Genomic DNA, 16,020 nt, shown 5'->3' with positions numbered 1-16,020 from the left:
GTAGTTCGGCTGTGTGGTCTCACGCAAGTTACTTATATTCTGAGTCTTCTCATAGGATTAGTGTGGTGCTTAAATAAGGTGACATGTGGCAAACACCCACTGTAGTCCCTAACAGAAAGTAGGAACCTAAAAATGATTCAGAAAGACCTTCCACACCCGAGTGCAATATGAAAATAACTGTCATTTTGTTACCTTTATAGTCAGGGATATTTTTTCAACCAATAAGAATAACTTAATAAGTCAATGTTTCATTTATAGAAAAGTGATCACAGAGTTACCTTCAATGAATCAAAAACCCCAGTGTCCACTAATTATCACCATTTTGTATATAAAGTTCTTTAAAACAGTGTTTCTTGTGTGAATAACTTGTTTTTCCTTCTTATAATGAAATCTCTGAGGTCTAACTATACCATCAAGATGTTAGACTATTTTCATTAAATTAAATTAAATTATGTAATGTGTAAATGAATGACAGCCAGGAGGCTGATGGCCGGTGTAACTCTGGTGAGAAATTATATTTCACAGATTGGTTTATTTAGTTAGAATTTTCTCTGGGTAATAAAAATAATGGTATATAGAAATTAGTTGTATCTAACCTCACACAAACTGCCACAAATGAGTCTTGTGAATCCTACACTCTGAGCGATGGAGCAGAGCTCCTCCCAGGAGGCAATTTTACTGTAAAATAGGGCTATCCCGGATGTGCTCAGAATGAGCTGTGGAGAGCTGAATGTTCCGGATAACTGATTTAAAAATAACAAAACAGTGAACATTTCAACTATTTGGATTGGAACATTTTCTGATTGTATAAAGCACTGTTTTTTTTTCTTAACCAGATTTTATATGGATTATGATACAATGACTCATGATAAGGAATCAGATCCAGATCTTAGATCTTGAATTATTCCCTCCATGTCACTCCTAGGTTCACTTCCCTTCTTATAAATTTGCCAAAAGCACAAGACATAATAATTCCGATGACCTGTCACAGGACATTGTTTTGGCAGGAAAACTGTCCAGATCAGCAAAAAGGGAGGTCTCAGCAGAGATCTCAGTACTACTTTTTCCTCTTGCCGCTTACACAGAGTCTTCCATGACCTGTGCTACGAGGAAAGGAACTCGGGGGACTGGGGAGGGGGCATCAGAGACCATGGCACTGCCCTGGCCAGTGTGGCTCAGGTGGTTGGAGTGTCATCCTGCAATTGAAGGGTTGCAGGTTTGTTTCCCAGTCAGGGCACATAGCTAGGTTATGGGCTCGATCCCTCATTCAGCATGTATGATCCCTAATATGGGAGTGGATGGGAAGCAACTAGTCGTCATTTCTCTCTCTCCCTCACTCTCTCCCCTCTTCTCTCTAAAGCAATGAATAAACGTCCTTGGATGAGGATTGAAAATTAAAAAAAAAGAACCATGGCCCTTGTCTTCAATAGTTTTGTTGGTAAGTTGACTCCATTTTGAAAACCTGGAGGGATGTTACTCGAAATGTCTAGGTCACACCAGGTCACATACTCCTTCAGTGCAGGTGTGGGACAGCATTTCTCCTCTAAAGGCCAACGAGTGTGCGTGGGGGTGGTGATGAAGTCAGGAAGTTATCACTGGCCTTGCTTGCTGCCATCGCTACATTAACTTACATCACAAGTGGGAGGAGAGAGGAAATTAAAATATATAAAATATATAAATTTAAAAAGGGTTTAGGACAGGGGTTGGCTAACCATGGCTTGTGAGCCAAACCTAGCCCACTTCTTGTTTTACATGGCCCACAATTATGAATGGTTGTTATGTTTTTAAATAATTGAAAGAAATCATAAGAAGAATATTTTGTGACAAGTGAAAACTGCATGCAATTCAAATTTCAGTGTCCATGAATAAAGTTTTATTGGAACACAGCCACATCCATTCATTTATGTTCATCTATAGCTGCTTTTGTGCTATGATATCACTTGAGTGGTTACTACAGGGACCATATGGCCCGCAAAGCCTAAAATATTTGCTATCTGATTTTTTGTTTTTACAGAAAATGTTTGCTGACAACTGGTCTAGAAGAATAAATTTTTTTTCTTTGTCTTCTGCCTTGAAATTACTTTTTTAGACTAAGCATGAGCCTTGAAATTACTTTTTTAGACTAAGCATGAGAAAGTAAGGCTATTTCTATGCTTATAAAAGCCCACACACTCTTATAAATAATGGTGAGGAATTATTCCCAAATTTCATGGTGGAAATACTGTACCAACACTGTATGTGTATGTGTGTTCATGTCTACAGACCCTAAGTACTGAAAATACTTAATTGTATTTCAAACTGACCACCACATGTGATCATATTATGAGCATAAATTATTCCTGTAAAAGATAATGTTTGTTAAATTATGTCAATAATTAAACAATATATCTCAATTTTTGTAACTTCCCCTTAATCAGCCATTGGGATCCATGTACATCATGGTGTTCAGAATTTGTTAAAACAAGAAAGAAAGAGAAAGGAAAGGTCAATGTTCAGCTATAGATTATCAACATGGGATTTTTTTTTAAGTCCATAGAAAGACAGTGGTCTTGAGAATCTGAGGATTTTATAAGTTCCTTAAGTTCTCCTTTATCGTTAGGAGCTATGTTTCTGTGACTTCCGGCTTATGATAAGCCGCTGGTAGAAAGCACCAGTAAATGATGCTAAGAAAGTCTCTAGCCCTTGGGAAAAGGGAAAGCACCCGCCCTCTGGCCCCAGTGGAGTATGGATAACAGAAGGGTAAACAGTTAAGAAGTAATTGGTGAGATAATTGTGTTCTGGTTACTCCTTACCAATCCAAGTCCCAGAGGGAGCAGGAAGCTGAGAGAGAGTCGGAAAATTCAGGGTTAAATAAAAAGCAGAATGGGATTCGCTCCTTTCTCTATTTGGGACTCTTGTGGGGAGACAGCCATGGTGTGTGACTTTGCTCCAGTGGAGGAAGCCAGTTGAAATAGCAGTGAGAGGTGGACAGGCAGAGAGAGAGAAAGAGACAGACAGAGAGAGAGGGAGAGTGAGAGGGAGAGAGAGAGAGAGAGAGAGAGAGAGAGAGAGAGAGAGAGAGAGAGAGAGAGAGAGATTACCATTTTGGCGCCTCTCTTGGCTCCTGTGCATTGTAGAGGGATCTAAAAGGTCCCTCATGCTCTACAGCAACAAGACAGTAGCTGCTGGTGCTAGCTGGCGGGCTGCCACGTTGAGGACGATTTACCCCATAGTCAAAAACTGCAGATAGACTGTTCATGACCAGCTAGACCTGAGGAAGGGAGCAGGAGAGTAGGGATACCCACAGCATCCATGAGAGCCAAGGCAGGGCAGGGAAATGGAGGGTCACGAGCCCTTTCCAACTTAGAGAATAAACCACGTGTTTGCCCACCACACAGACTTCTGCTCAGGCCCAGATAAAAATGAAGAGAGACAGAACAGGTAGATATAGAAAAGTAGGCCCTGCATGAGGGTGTAAATCACTCCCTTATCAACAAAGCACACTAAATTTGGTAGCAGACTCTGTGACTTGTTATGCTTTCTTAGGAAGACGGGGTGGACAGTGAAGATTTCCTGGATTTCCCGCCTTCAGGAGAGCTGGGGTTGCCAAATAAGTTTGAGATGGAAGAGGCAGAATGTCACATAAACTAAAGAATTACTGCATCCTACTTTTGCATATAGTAAATTGGAATAGCTCTGCAGGCAGCTACAAATATAATCTCTATTTCAAGCCCAATTCAAGTGAAGAAGCCAAAAAATAAAAAATAAATAAATGAAAGGATGCCAAGGATGAGTTTTCTCCTTGTCCTTGGTTACAAAAACTATGCTAAAGAGGAATGAGGTGGAGCGGTTGTTCAGGATGAACAGCTGGATAAAATCCGATGCTGGAGCAGGTGAAGCGGAAAGAATTCCAATGCACAGTTCTGAGGGGAGGATGACGGGAACATGAGTGTAGGGTATGGAACAGTGACATTTAGGAGGGTGACATTGTTGGCCCATCTGCTGAAGGAGTGAAGGAGTGAAGGAGAGGATAACGCTGAGTTCATTTTCCCGGCTTCAGATTTGATTGTATCTGTTACACCCAAGTTCTCTGGCTCTCACCCTCAAATAACTCACAGCAGGTGTTTGCAAGCCAAGGTCAAGTGTGCATTCTGTACTCCTGAGGCAGAGGAAACTTAGTTGACCCACAGAGGGTGGAAGTTGGGACTTCTGCCTCATCGGCCCCTTATGTTACCAGCAGAGCTAACCACATACAGGCTATTTGAAAAGGAGAAAAAAATGAAAATAAAAGCAGCAACTTACCACTTTCCGAGGGTCAGTTCAGTTTCTGTGCTGCTTTAAACGCTGCTGAAAGCCAGCTGCCCCAGGAGCCCCAGAAAGTGGGGCTGGCCTCTTCATTCTGCAAGCACTCAGAAGGAAATGCCCCTTGCTGTGTACGGGGTGGCGTTGGGGGAGAATCCATCTACTGTCAAGGAAGTTTCAATTAAATGTGGATGCCAATTAATTTAATTTATATTTCTGCATGAAAAATGTCTTTCTATTATACACGCACTGGAAAACTGCCAGGAGCTCAGGTTAATAAATTACATCTTTACTGACATAATATGGAATCGCAGGCTAACTGGATACTTATTAAATGCCCACCTGTTCTTGGGGGCTACACCTTGTAGAAATCCAGCTGAAATGAAGTCTGTTCAGCAGGGTCTGTCCCTACTCTGTGTTCATCTGACACCCGCCCTTACCCTCCTCTGCTCCTAGCTTTGGGGCATGTCTCAGGAGAACAGATCTAAAACGGGATAATCAATATTCAATTGCCAGTGGTTATGAATGGGCATATTGAATGAATAAGGGAATGAATGATGGAGAACTGTAAGTAATCCACTCAAATTAATCAGGGCATAGGCCTTTTCTGGTTAGCAGGAAACTTACCATGATTATTTGACTATAGATTTAAACCAGCTGCTGGTGGGTAATACCTACCGGTTCTGAAGCCTCTACTCTGAGCCAGGCTTGCTACATATTTTGTTTTAAATCCTACAACCCTCCTTTATGGGAGAAGCCATTCCCTTTCACTCCCTGCCTGCCCCCCCAGCCCCCATTTTAGAGACGTAGAAGTTGAGGTTCAGTAAGCTAGAATGACCTTGCTCAAGGTCAAGTGATCAAAAAGAGGCACACTCAAATCCAGACTTGATTTGTTTGACTCAAAACTGGAATATTCTTTCTACTGTGCTGGCTGATTTTCTCTGCATTATAACTATTCTCTTGTACAAGTATCACCACTCTCTCCACGGGGTATCAGGTGGTGACTGTCCTATTTTAGCAGTACTGACACACTGGACAGTTTCTGATGAGCTACATTTACAATTAAGTCAGAAGGAGTTGACCTCCTGCCCAGGAAAGTCACCCTACTCTCCGCTGGTACAGCTCCCAGCGACTCACTTGTGGCAGCTCTAGACACTAGTGAGACAGATGTATGTCAGTAGTCATGAGTCCTCACCCAGTCATCTAGTGTTTAGTCAGTTTTTGAGTCAACAGTTACTGAGCACTCAACTATGTACCAGGTGCTCTGCTAGGTTCCAGGATATAATAAGGAAGAAGGAAGTCTAATGGGGAAGACAGACGACCTATCACAAAATCACAATGAGGTAAGGTAAATGCTATGGGATTACTAAGGGCAAACACAGCTTTTGTCATTTATTCAATCGTTCACTGATCCCTTCTATGACTATTTAATGAATCCCTGTCTTGTGCTAGGAAACAGGCCCACTCTACCACCTGCCAGGGTAAGACTCCTGTGGAGGCCACCAACTTGACCTGCCCCATCCCAGCCCTCTTCTCAGCCCCAGCCCCGACTCCGTCTTGCGCTACAGGAGACTCTCCGGTACCTGTTTGAGCGCCCTGGCCTGAGGTTACAAGTTTTTAGCTGCCTTCCCCTAGAACCGCTGAAGACCAGGAAGAGACTTCTGTGAACCCTAGGGGAAAGCTGGGGTTTGTTTGAGCAGGAGTGCTGGGATCACAAGGCCCACAAACTGGCATGGGAAGGGAGGAAATGGGCTTAGGGTGGGCACGTGCCTTTGTCGCAGTTATTCCTTCCGCTGTGGTTGGAGGCCCAGAGGGTGGTGCTCCACCAGCAGCCTCGCCATCACCTGGGAGCTTGCTGGGAATGCAGAATCTCAGGCCCCTCCGCAGACCGTGGGGATCAAATGCTGCATTTTAACAAGGTCTCCAGGTGATTCATACGCACATTTGGTTTTAAAAAACTCTGCTCTAGGAGCCCTATGTCTAATTCCTTCTTTATAAACCAACAATCTGAAGCCAGCTAAAGCAGAGAGGTCAGGAAGGGGTCCAGCTTGGGTCTGGACCTAGAGCTAAACAGGTTCCAAAGCAAATCTGAGAAGAACTACCTTTCCAGTAACTCAGACTGGCTTGGTTCTGGAATAAGAGATTTATAGTGAGTGATCCAAGGACAAGAATTCCATTAATTCATGGACAACTAAAAGAAAGTTTGGTGATAATGCATCACTAACAGGAAGGAAGCTGAGGGAGGGTTGAAAAACTTATCGTTTTCTATTTTATTTCTGAATTCAGTGAAAATCATTTGGAGGAATTTCCATAGCCAAAGTTAATTGTCATTTTAAATTTATTATTTTCACTTCTGTATTGGCCTTTTCTCCCCCTTTCCGTTAGTACGTTAGTCCCCAGCCCTTCTGATGCACTCGTTTTGCCCTGTTTTTTCTTTGCTTCTCTGCTTTTGCTTTTCTCAATCTTTCACTTTGCTCCAAAGGAAATCAAACAAAGAGAAGTGAATAAGATAAGGTTTGAAAACAGTTCAGTGCTCGTTTCATGCTGTTGCAGATTCCTATCGATTAACAACAACAACAAAAAACATGTTTAACAGTTAATTTTTGTTCCTACATAAAAAATAGAATTTATTTTGATTTTTACAAGTCCTTTCAAGCAGCTACAATGATTACTTTATTGTCAACTGTGTTTCAGTTTTCTCTAGTTCATCGTCACATCTCCATTCTGCCTATGTTTGCTTTTTCCCTTCCTTCCTCCTCGTTTTCCCCTTCCTTCCTCTGCCTCTTCCCCTTCCCCTTTCTCTTTTCTTCTTCCTCTTTCCTCTTTCTCCTCCTCCTCCTCCTCTTTCTTCTTCTCCTTCTTCCTCTCTCTCTCCTTCTCCTTCTTTCTTTCTCTCCCTCCCTCCCTTCCCCCTTCCTTCTCTTTGGCATTTATTAAATCATATCATTTAACTCATTTCCTATACAATTTCCTGGAGGCAGAGCCACAAGAGAATGTGGGCTGAAGAAATGGTCACTTAGGATTGTGTTTTTCATCAAAATATAAAATTACTATTTCTGAGATAAGGAAAAATATAGAATTTCTAAAATCGCTACATAATACCGCGGATGGTGTAGATTATATTTTCCATCTCCACGTCCTCCCCCTGGAGTCTTTGAGGGGGGGTCTATGAGAACTTTCTCGTCTTCCTTTACTATTAAAGTAGTAACAGAGTAACAGACACGTGGGGTGTTTATAAACCTAGAAAGGAAGTATATATTCTCTTACTGTGCTCAAAGAGCACTCCGAAAGCATCCCTTTTGCAGTGAAAATCTGTCGATGTAAAATCTCAGAAGACATTCTGAGTCAAGGAAGCAAACACGTTTCCCCTCTGTAGCCCCCTGAACTGGTTGTTAAAATAGTTTAAAGGCACGTTGGGTCAGGACCGAAATACGAAAGCATGGTGCACACCAGATCTATCGAGTATCAAGTAATTTGAAGGTTTGGTTATTTTCCATTAGTAAATAGCCAACTAAATTTGAGTTAAATACGCTCTAAATAAGTCAAATAGACAGAGGCTTTGAATGAGGGAATTAATTATAGCTGGTGTCCTAAGGAAAAGAATCCCACTGTGGCATGGAGAATGTAATTAATGGGAGGTGAGCGCCAACAAATCACTCCTTAAAATATTAATGCTATCAAAGAACAGCTGGATAATGAGAAACTTGACCCTTGGGGGACCAGCAAGGGTTGCTGCTACAGAACTTTATGCAGTTGTGATGTAATGGAATTCCTCTCAATTTAACAAAAATAATATTAAGAGGTGTGGTTCTGGGAAAGTTATTAGCCGTAAACAAGTCTTTGTAGTTTTATCATCTTATTATAATCACTATGTCTCACCTTTGCTGTGGTTCTAACTGCCTTTCCCTCTTAATTGCTCAGGATATATATAATCCAAACAACACTCCTAAAAAGCAACTTTAAAAAAGCCCTTTACATCTGGCAAAACTTTTTTCTTGTAAATAAAAACACAGCATTTAAGTAATTTCTGCAAAAACAATCTCCATATGTTTAATTTTTAAGTCCACAAAAACTGTCCCATTGTTTGTGGAGAAAAGCCTGAACTTAATCTGGTTTTACTTTATAGCTTCTTATTGTCCCAAGAATATCTAAGAGAGCAATGAAGTCAAATATGTAGTTACACAGTCCTACTGAACATCTGAAATGTTGGGCCTTATTTTTATATTTGCATAACTTATTTGCATAATCCCAATATTTAAAAATAAGAAGTAACATTTCCTGGAATATACTTTAACTTAGATTTTTGAAACCAGAAACCTTTTTTTTTTTTTTTTTTTAAAGCTGCTCTGAACAGGCTGGGACCTTTGGAAGCTGCAAACGTGGTACATGCTTTTGACCGCACTTTTTTTTTTTATTTCTGGTCACAGCAAACTTTGACTCTTTTGTTCCACTCAACCTAACAACATCTAAATCAGGGACAGGGGTACTCAGCGTGTTTGACAAGTAGATTGAGATCCGCGGAGCATATTCACACGTACCAGTAAAGGAGGAGAGGAAGTTCAGGATGCAGTAAAAGTTGAGTTCTTGAGTTGAGCCCAGGTTTCACGTAACTCCAGTTTCATAAGGCACTTAGCCTCTAAAGGAGCGTGCCCCTGAAAATAGCACACCGGGGACACATCATTTAAATAAATGTATTTCTTTGCCCGAACAGAAGTTCAGATCTGCTCAGTTATCATTCATTTTGTTCCTTGGTTTCCTTAGCGAGTGTGAACGGTGAACTCGTGCTCTTTGAGGTTTTTTTCAGCTGCCCTCGGCCGGGTGGTGTGACCCCGCCATTCTTCACCCGGCGGCGCGTAGGTCAGGGGTGGGGAAAAGAGTGCTTGTGTGTGCGTATTTCTGAAAATGTGCTGGCTAGCCTTGAGAAAAGAAGTGGAAACTTGGTTGGAAAACTCAGTGCACACGTTGGCGCCCCCTAAAAATCATGGTATCCGTCCAGAATCCTTAGAACAGGTGTCCGAGGAATGAGTCCGGATCCGTGCCGCAGGCGACAGGAGAGTCGACAAACCTCAGTCAACGCGATCATTTTTTATTACACCCATAAAAAGCAAAACCTGCGTCTCCACCCGTGCGCCAAAGCGCGTGGATAGACGCGGAAACCCGGTAGCCCTCTCCTTAATTCTGCGGAGTTTTCTGAGCTCTGCGGGAGTTGGGGTGTGTGGGTGGGGGGAGGGTCTGGAGTCCTAGGTTTAGAGTTGAGTCGTGGGGGAGCGAGGTGGGCGGGGGTGGCCTGGGGAAGGCGGAGGATGGCGTGCAAACCAAAAAGCGCAAAGGACCGGGGGCCCACGCCGCAGCCGCGGCGATTAGCTCCAGCGGCGCGACCCGGGAGGGCGGACTCTTTCTTCACCCTCGCTGCCTCCCCCTCCCTCTTCCTTTTTAAAGGACGCCTTGCAGGCTGAGCTGTCAGCAACCGGGAGGCCGTTTGTACTTGTCCGCGGCCAGGCTGACTCCTGCTCCTGTGACAGGCAGGGGCGGGCGCTGAGGCGCCGCTGGTCCCGGGACCAGCACGTGGGGATCTCAAATCCTCCTTCCTTTGGGCTCAGCTCCGGACTCGGCGACGGCCCCAAGTCCGGGCGCTGTGCCGCCCTGGAGTTGTCAGCCCTGGGCGCGATGGCTCTCGTGAGGAGTGGAGAGAGAGGTGGCAAAGGGTTCGGCGCGCCCCTCGCGCCGGTAGCATTATGAGCCGGGCAAAGGGCAGCAGCAGCAGCACCTTCTGCGGGCGTCTCCCGCGGGCCCTAGCCCACTGGCACCCGCGCACCATGCCGACCCCCGGCCTGTGGACCCCGCAGCGCAGTCCCTGCTGCTTCCTCGGCCCCTGCTAACCCACGCGGGAGTGGCCTCGGCCATCCAGGCAGCCGCCCGCACCGCGCCCCGGGGGGAGGCGGAACCGCGGTGCTCCTAGAGCCCCGGCTCAGCCCTTTGCTCTCCAGCTGCGTCCCCATCCCGGCCACCCAGGGCGCCCGGAGCGATGGGGGCGCTGCTGGCGCTCTGCCTCCTTCTGGGCTGGCTGCGCTGGGGCCCGGTGGGCGCCCAGCAGTCCGGAGAGTACTGCCACGGTTGGGTAGACGCGCAGGGCAACTACCACGAGGGCTTCCAGTGTCCGGAGGACTTCGACACGCTAGACGCCACTATCTGCTGCGGCTCCTGCGCGCTGCGCTACTGTTGCGCGGCGGCCGACGCCAGGCTGGAGCAGGGCGGCTGCACCAACGACCGCGGCGAGCTGGAGCACCCGGGCATCACGGCGCGTAAGTGCGGACCCCAGGGCCAGTATCCCCTCCCGGCCGCCCGCGGCTGCAGTGTGCGCGGGCGGCTGTGCGCGCTAGCAGGCGCCCAGGCCTTCCTGGGTCTGCGAGAAGTGGACGCAGCGAGGTGGGAGTAGGGGTGGGAAATCAGGGAGGAGTGGGTGGTCTTGTTTCGGGTCAGGGAGCCCTATTCCTTTGCAGTCCCGATTCCCGCCACTCGCGGTTTCCGCGGGTCGGCCCCGGGGGACAGCGAGGACCGCGAGGCTTGCTCAGGATGACTCTGGGGAAGACCGCTGGAACTCCAGGCGCCCGGGAAGTTTCAGAGAAGGATTGTGGGGGCAGCACCGGGCTGGACTTGGGTTTTCGGGGCGGCGAGGGCGACCCGTTTCATGCTCTTGTCACTTCGGGAGCTCCGAGAAGTGCGGATGGAGCAGGGAACGTAACTCTTGGGGCCGCTCATCTGTATCCCCACAGGGCTAACGAACTTAAGCTACTTTTTTTTTTTTTTTCTTTTCTTTTGTAGTCCTTGGGTAGCGTTTCTAAACGTGCTGCTCCATTCTTCCGACTTCCTTTCATTAGTCTGCATCGAATTACCCTCTCCGGCCCACCCCCTATTGTTACGCCTTTCAGAAATGCCCAGGTCCTCGAGGTGGAGATTTAGAAACCAAGGTCGCAGGGGCTTCCCCGCCTCCTCCTATTCTCACGTCGGAAAACACGGGTCAAATTTCCGCTCACTTTAGAGCGGAATAAATCACGACCCCAGCAGAGGAACTTTACACGTTTAAAAAAAAAAAAAAAGCTTTCCACCTGAGTCAGAACATCAGGGAAAGCCTTTAGAGCTTGAGGTGACCGTTTTACGGCCGCGAAACCGGAGGAGCAGCTGAGAGCCGTAACTGCAGCGCTGAGGTCTGACGCCCGCGAGAGACGGCCCCTGGCGAGGCGAGGCGAGGGGAGGCTGGCGAGAGAATGAATGGTGTTGGAGCTCCTCGCTCCCACCCCCGCGGAGAGACGGATAACCCAGAGGAAAGGGGAGCCTGGGTCTTCCTTAGAACGCCATTAGATTTCCAACAAGTTTAAGTTTGGATGTCGGAATGCCCAATCTAGAGGATTTGGGAAGTAGCTACTGGAGAAAAGATGATCAGTGGAAAGGAGAAAACTAAGCAGTCGTGGCCTGTTAGGAAAATACTTCTCACCATGGGGGACCCAGTTGCTCTCTACAGAGTAAGTGTGAGTGACCCGTGCACAGCGGGGACCCCTTCCCGGACCCCCTCGCTGTGCTCAAGGAGAGCACAGTCTCCGCAATCACTGAGGCTGGGATCTGACAAAGCCGTAGGGACTGTGGCTCTGTCGCTGGCCTCCTGAGTCACTTCTGAAATGGACACATGACTCTCAGAATTAGGTTGTGGATTACATGAGAGTGTGTGAATGCCTAGCTCAGTGCCCAGGAAGTGGCATTGGTCATTTTTGCCCTACATTGCACAAGGTGTTACTAAACAGGGGTCGAATGGGTGGTCCACTGAAGAGCTTACACCTAGGAGCTCACTGAACCTGGGGGTTGATAGTTTACCTGTCACTCATTGACTTGGAGGATGTCAGCAACTTTGTGCTATGTTTGCATGTCTGGAAAATAGAGCTATCCTGCCCACCTCACAGGGTCTCCATGAACTTGAATCAGATGACCAATAAAAAAGAGCCAGGCGTAGGTAGAGCCTCGGTTGATGCAGGTTTTCTTTCTTCTGTCTGTGAGCTGGATGCTACGGGCAAGTGTGGCTCAATCAGTCAGGGAAGAGACACCAGGAGAACCGCCCAGGGGGTGCCCCTGGGGTGGGAATTTCATGTCTGCCTTGTAGAAGGACAAGAAACGGTGTTTGCTCTGACTGAGGGATGCTCTCCCACTATGTCTGGGCCACCAACACCAAGAATTGCCTCATGATCTATCTAAGGTTCAGCCTGACCTTCCCAGAGTTTGAATGGGACTTGAGAGGCAGATGTGTGGCAGCTGGAGTAGGGTTCCCAAATTGTTTTTGGAAACATCCAGAGATGACAATTTGTGATGCAATAGGAGACACAGTTAATTGGGTCCCACTATGGATTTCTTTATGCTGCTTTCCATAGTCTCCCAAGGGTCTCATTTAACAGGCCGAGTGCTCTTTGCTTAGATTGGAGATTCTGGGACAGGAGATGGATTTTTAGCCTCAGATATGGGACAAAGCCCTTAAATGCCCTGCCGTGATAACACTACTAAAACCTGGATTTAAATCCAGAGTTCCAGTAACCAAGAAAAACTCACCATTTCCTTTGCTCAGTGTATGAACAGAATAGAGTCTGTTCCTTCTGATTTCCAGATGTGCAATATGATGGCTAATTGCTAACAGAGGCTACAGTATCAGTTTCCTTCCGCCTTACGAGGAGCGAAAATTCCATTAGCACTCTAAATTGGCACTCTAAATTTACCAGTAACAAGGTCTGAGAAGTTGGGCTGACAAGTGGTCTTACTGAGCCACCCACCTGCCACCCCTGAGCTGCCCGCAGTTTGGGAGACTCCTGTCCCAGCATCTGTCTATGTCTGTTTTTGCCTTTTAGAGCCTGTCTACGTTCCCTTCCTGATTGTCGGCTCCATCTTCATCGCTTTCATCATCCTGGGCTCTTTAGTGGCTATTTATTGCTGCACCTGCTTGAGACCCAAGGAGCCCTCCCAGCAGCCAATCCGCTTCTCGCTCCGCAGCTATCAGACAGAGACCCTGCCCATGATCTTGACCTCCACGAACCTCAGAGCCCCTTCCAGGCAGTCCAGCACAGCGACCAGCTCCAGCTCCACAGGGGGCTCCATCCGAAGGTTCTCCTTCGCCAGGGCAGAGCCAGGCTGCCTGGTGCCCTCCCCGCCCCCGCCTTACACCACAGGCCACCCAATCCACCTGACCCAGCCATCAGGTTTCTTGGTGTCACCCCAATACTTTGCTTACCCACTTCAGCAGGAACCCCCCCTGCCTGGGAAGACCTGTCCGGACTTCAGTTCTAGTTGACAGGCCACGGCCATAGATCCACCATGTAGTACCGTGGCAGACAGGTGGAAAGCTGCTGCCATGACCACAAATACTTCTGGGGAAAGTTCCCTTAAACCCAGCAATGTCATGGAGAGAGTGCTAAGAAAAAAACGCCACCTTTCTAGTCTTAAGGTTCCTGGCTCTAGTCACAGAATGACTGGGTTAGATTATTGCTTTCTTGTTTTGAAAACATGGTGGCCGTTACATTTCCATTTATGCCACCTTTATTCAAAATATACAGTGGCTCCACTTTAAAGTTACAAACAGGCTGAAGATTTTTATTGGACAACTTGGCTGTACTGTTTAGAAAAGGTATACATGTTCTTTTTCTTTTTTATTATAAGTTGTTCGGTGAGTTATAATACAAGTATATACATAAGTAAGCAAAGGAAAATATCTGAGTGTAATTACTGAAGGTTCATGTAAAGGAATTAACTACCAAGTAAACTGAGTGGACAGTGAACAAACTATTTATGATTTTGGGAGCAACCTAACCATGAGTAATATTAGCATCATCAGAAACAACTGTTTCTGATTAACTTTTTAAATTAATAACTAAATTTTGTTTAAAATATAAGAGCTTTTTCAGAATGCAAGATCTCAAATACCAGAGGAGGAGTTTAAAGTTTTAAATATTTACTCAGATACTCATTGTAACAGATCGTATGTAAAAGCATTTCCCTACCCACCTGAGGGAATATTTATTGCAGATGTTTTGTTTAGCAATATTTCATGCTTAAGTGAAGGTTGGACAGTTGTGTCTTAAAGCATTTATATGTAAAATGAGTTATGTACAAATGTAAAGATTTGTAATTTAATGGATTTACCCCATTGACAGTACTAATTATTTAGTAGTCACACTGTAATTTTTTATGTTAATAATAACTGTGGAGTTCAAATCCAGCTACTGGTTATAATCATCTAATATTACATATCTTACATGCCACTGAATTCCATGTCTGATGACTACATATTTGGGCACATATTCTGCTGGGTGAGAATAAATAAAATACTTCATTTTCATGAAATATATTTGAAACTCGAGATCAGAGCGCTTCATTTTATCTCCTTAATGATACTCTTTGTTCTTCAATAAAAGGAAATATCTCTTCATATTTGAAATGCAAAGAAAAAAGGTCTTATGCTGATTTTGAATTATAGTAAAAAGCTATTACCTGCACTGGGGCTCCTGAAAGCAGTAAAGGAAGTGAATTTTTCTTGAATGTCAGCCTGTGGGCTGCATGCAACCTCAGATATGTTGGGCTATTTTTCATAAGAATCTGGATTTCTGGCTTCTCGTGAGCCTAGAAAATGTGGCCCTAAAGGTCAGGCTGACCTTTTTCCTATTGGACATGATGATCGCCAGCCTCCTACTTGGCCCATCTCCTTCAGTTTTGTTCCCTACCTGGCCCTTGCAGGTGTTGTTTGGAAATCCAGGTTTATATGAATTCGTACTATCATACGTCACCCTTAGCAGCTCTTTTCAAATACAGATACAACATTCTGAGCTAGAGAGTCGTTTGGACCCGCCTCTCTGCCACAAGTTTGAAGCTATTGGGCCTTTGCCTGGTCTGATGGCCAAGGAGCCCTGACTTCCAGTCTCCTGCCTTCTCCCATATCTCAAAGCGGCCTGGCTTCCAGTATTGCAAATTAGTCCACATAACTAAGGAGCAAAAAAAAAAAAAGGCAAGGAAGAAGGAAAGGAAAGAAGGAAGGGAGGCGGGGAGCGAGGGAAGGAGGGAGGAAAAGAGAAAAGGCGGAACGTAAAAGGATAAACATTTGGGAGCATGCTTTGGAACAAATTCCTATGTCCTTAGACAGGTTTTGAAAAGTGTTTATTTTATTTTTGATTTTAGAGAGAGGAGAAGGGAGGGAGAAAGAGAGGGAGAGAAACATCGATGTGAGAGAGAAACATCTATTGGCTGCCTTTCGTAAGTGCCTTGACCGAACCTGAAATCCAGGCCCGTGCCCAGACCGGGAACCTACCCTGCGACCTTTTGGTTTGCTGGATGATGCCTAATTAGCTGAGCCACACTGGCCAGGGGTAGGCTAGTTTTTATTCATGTTTGTGAGGTATTGTTTTCTTTAATATTTTTAAGTTAACCTTCACTGGGCTCTTCTGAATCACACGCTATTGTAAATATTTACCTGTGCTGAATAATTTTATCCTCCTAAAACTTCTACAGGGGATTATTATAATTTCTACTTTACAGATTTGGAAACAGGCAGAGAAGGGAAGTAACTTGCCCAAGGCTCCTCAGGGAGTCGGTATGGGGAATTGAGTGCCAAACTAGATTCAAACATCAGGGAACAGCTGCTTTGAAGTTTTGATGCCTCCATGCGTGAAATCCACTGCAGAGTATAGCTGGAGTAATCCACCCCAGCCCCTCTCAAAG

At 45.6% G+C, this 16,020-nt stretch overlaps 1 protein-coding gene across 1 annotated transcript; it reads left to right on the top strand.

Annotated features, from left to right (window-relative positions):
* The first annotated feature begins 9,650 nt into the window (after window positions 1–9,650).
* SHISA3 (shisa family member 3) lies at window positions 9,651–14,663 on the top strand. The gene is made up of 2 exons (XM_090266934.1): window positions 9,651–10,583; window positions 13,164–14,663. Exons 1-2 carry the CDS (start codon window positions 10,307–10,309, stop codon window positions 13,601–13,603), a joined length of 717 nt encoding a protein of 238 aa, XP_090123060.1. The 5' UTR covers window positions 9,651–10,306; the 3' UTR covers window positions 13,604–14,663.
* Window positions 14,664–16,020: the final 1,357 nt, after the last annotated feature.

The sequence above is a fragment of the Furipterus horrens genome, unplaced genomic scaffold, assembly GCF_987537825.1.
Source record: "Furipterus horrens unplaced genomic scaffold, mFurHor1.1.pri manual_scaffold_2, whole genome shotgun sequence".
Classification (NCBI taxonomy): domain Eukaryota; kingdom Metazoa; phylum Chordata; class Mammalia; order Chiroptera; family Furipteridae; genus Furipterus; species Furipterus horrens.
This window is presented reverse-complemented; position numbering and strand designations above follow the sequence as displayed.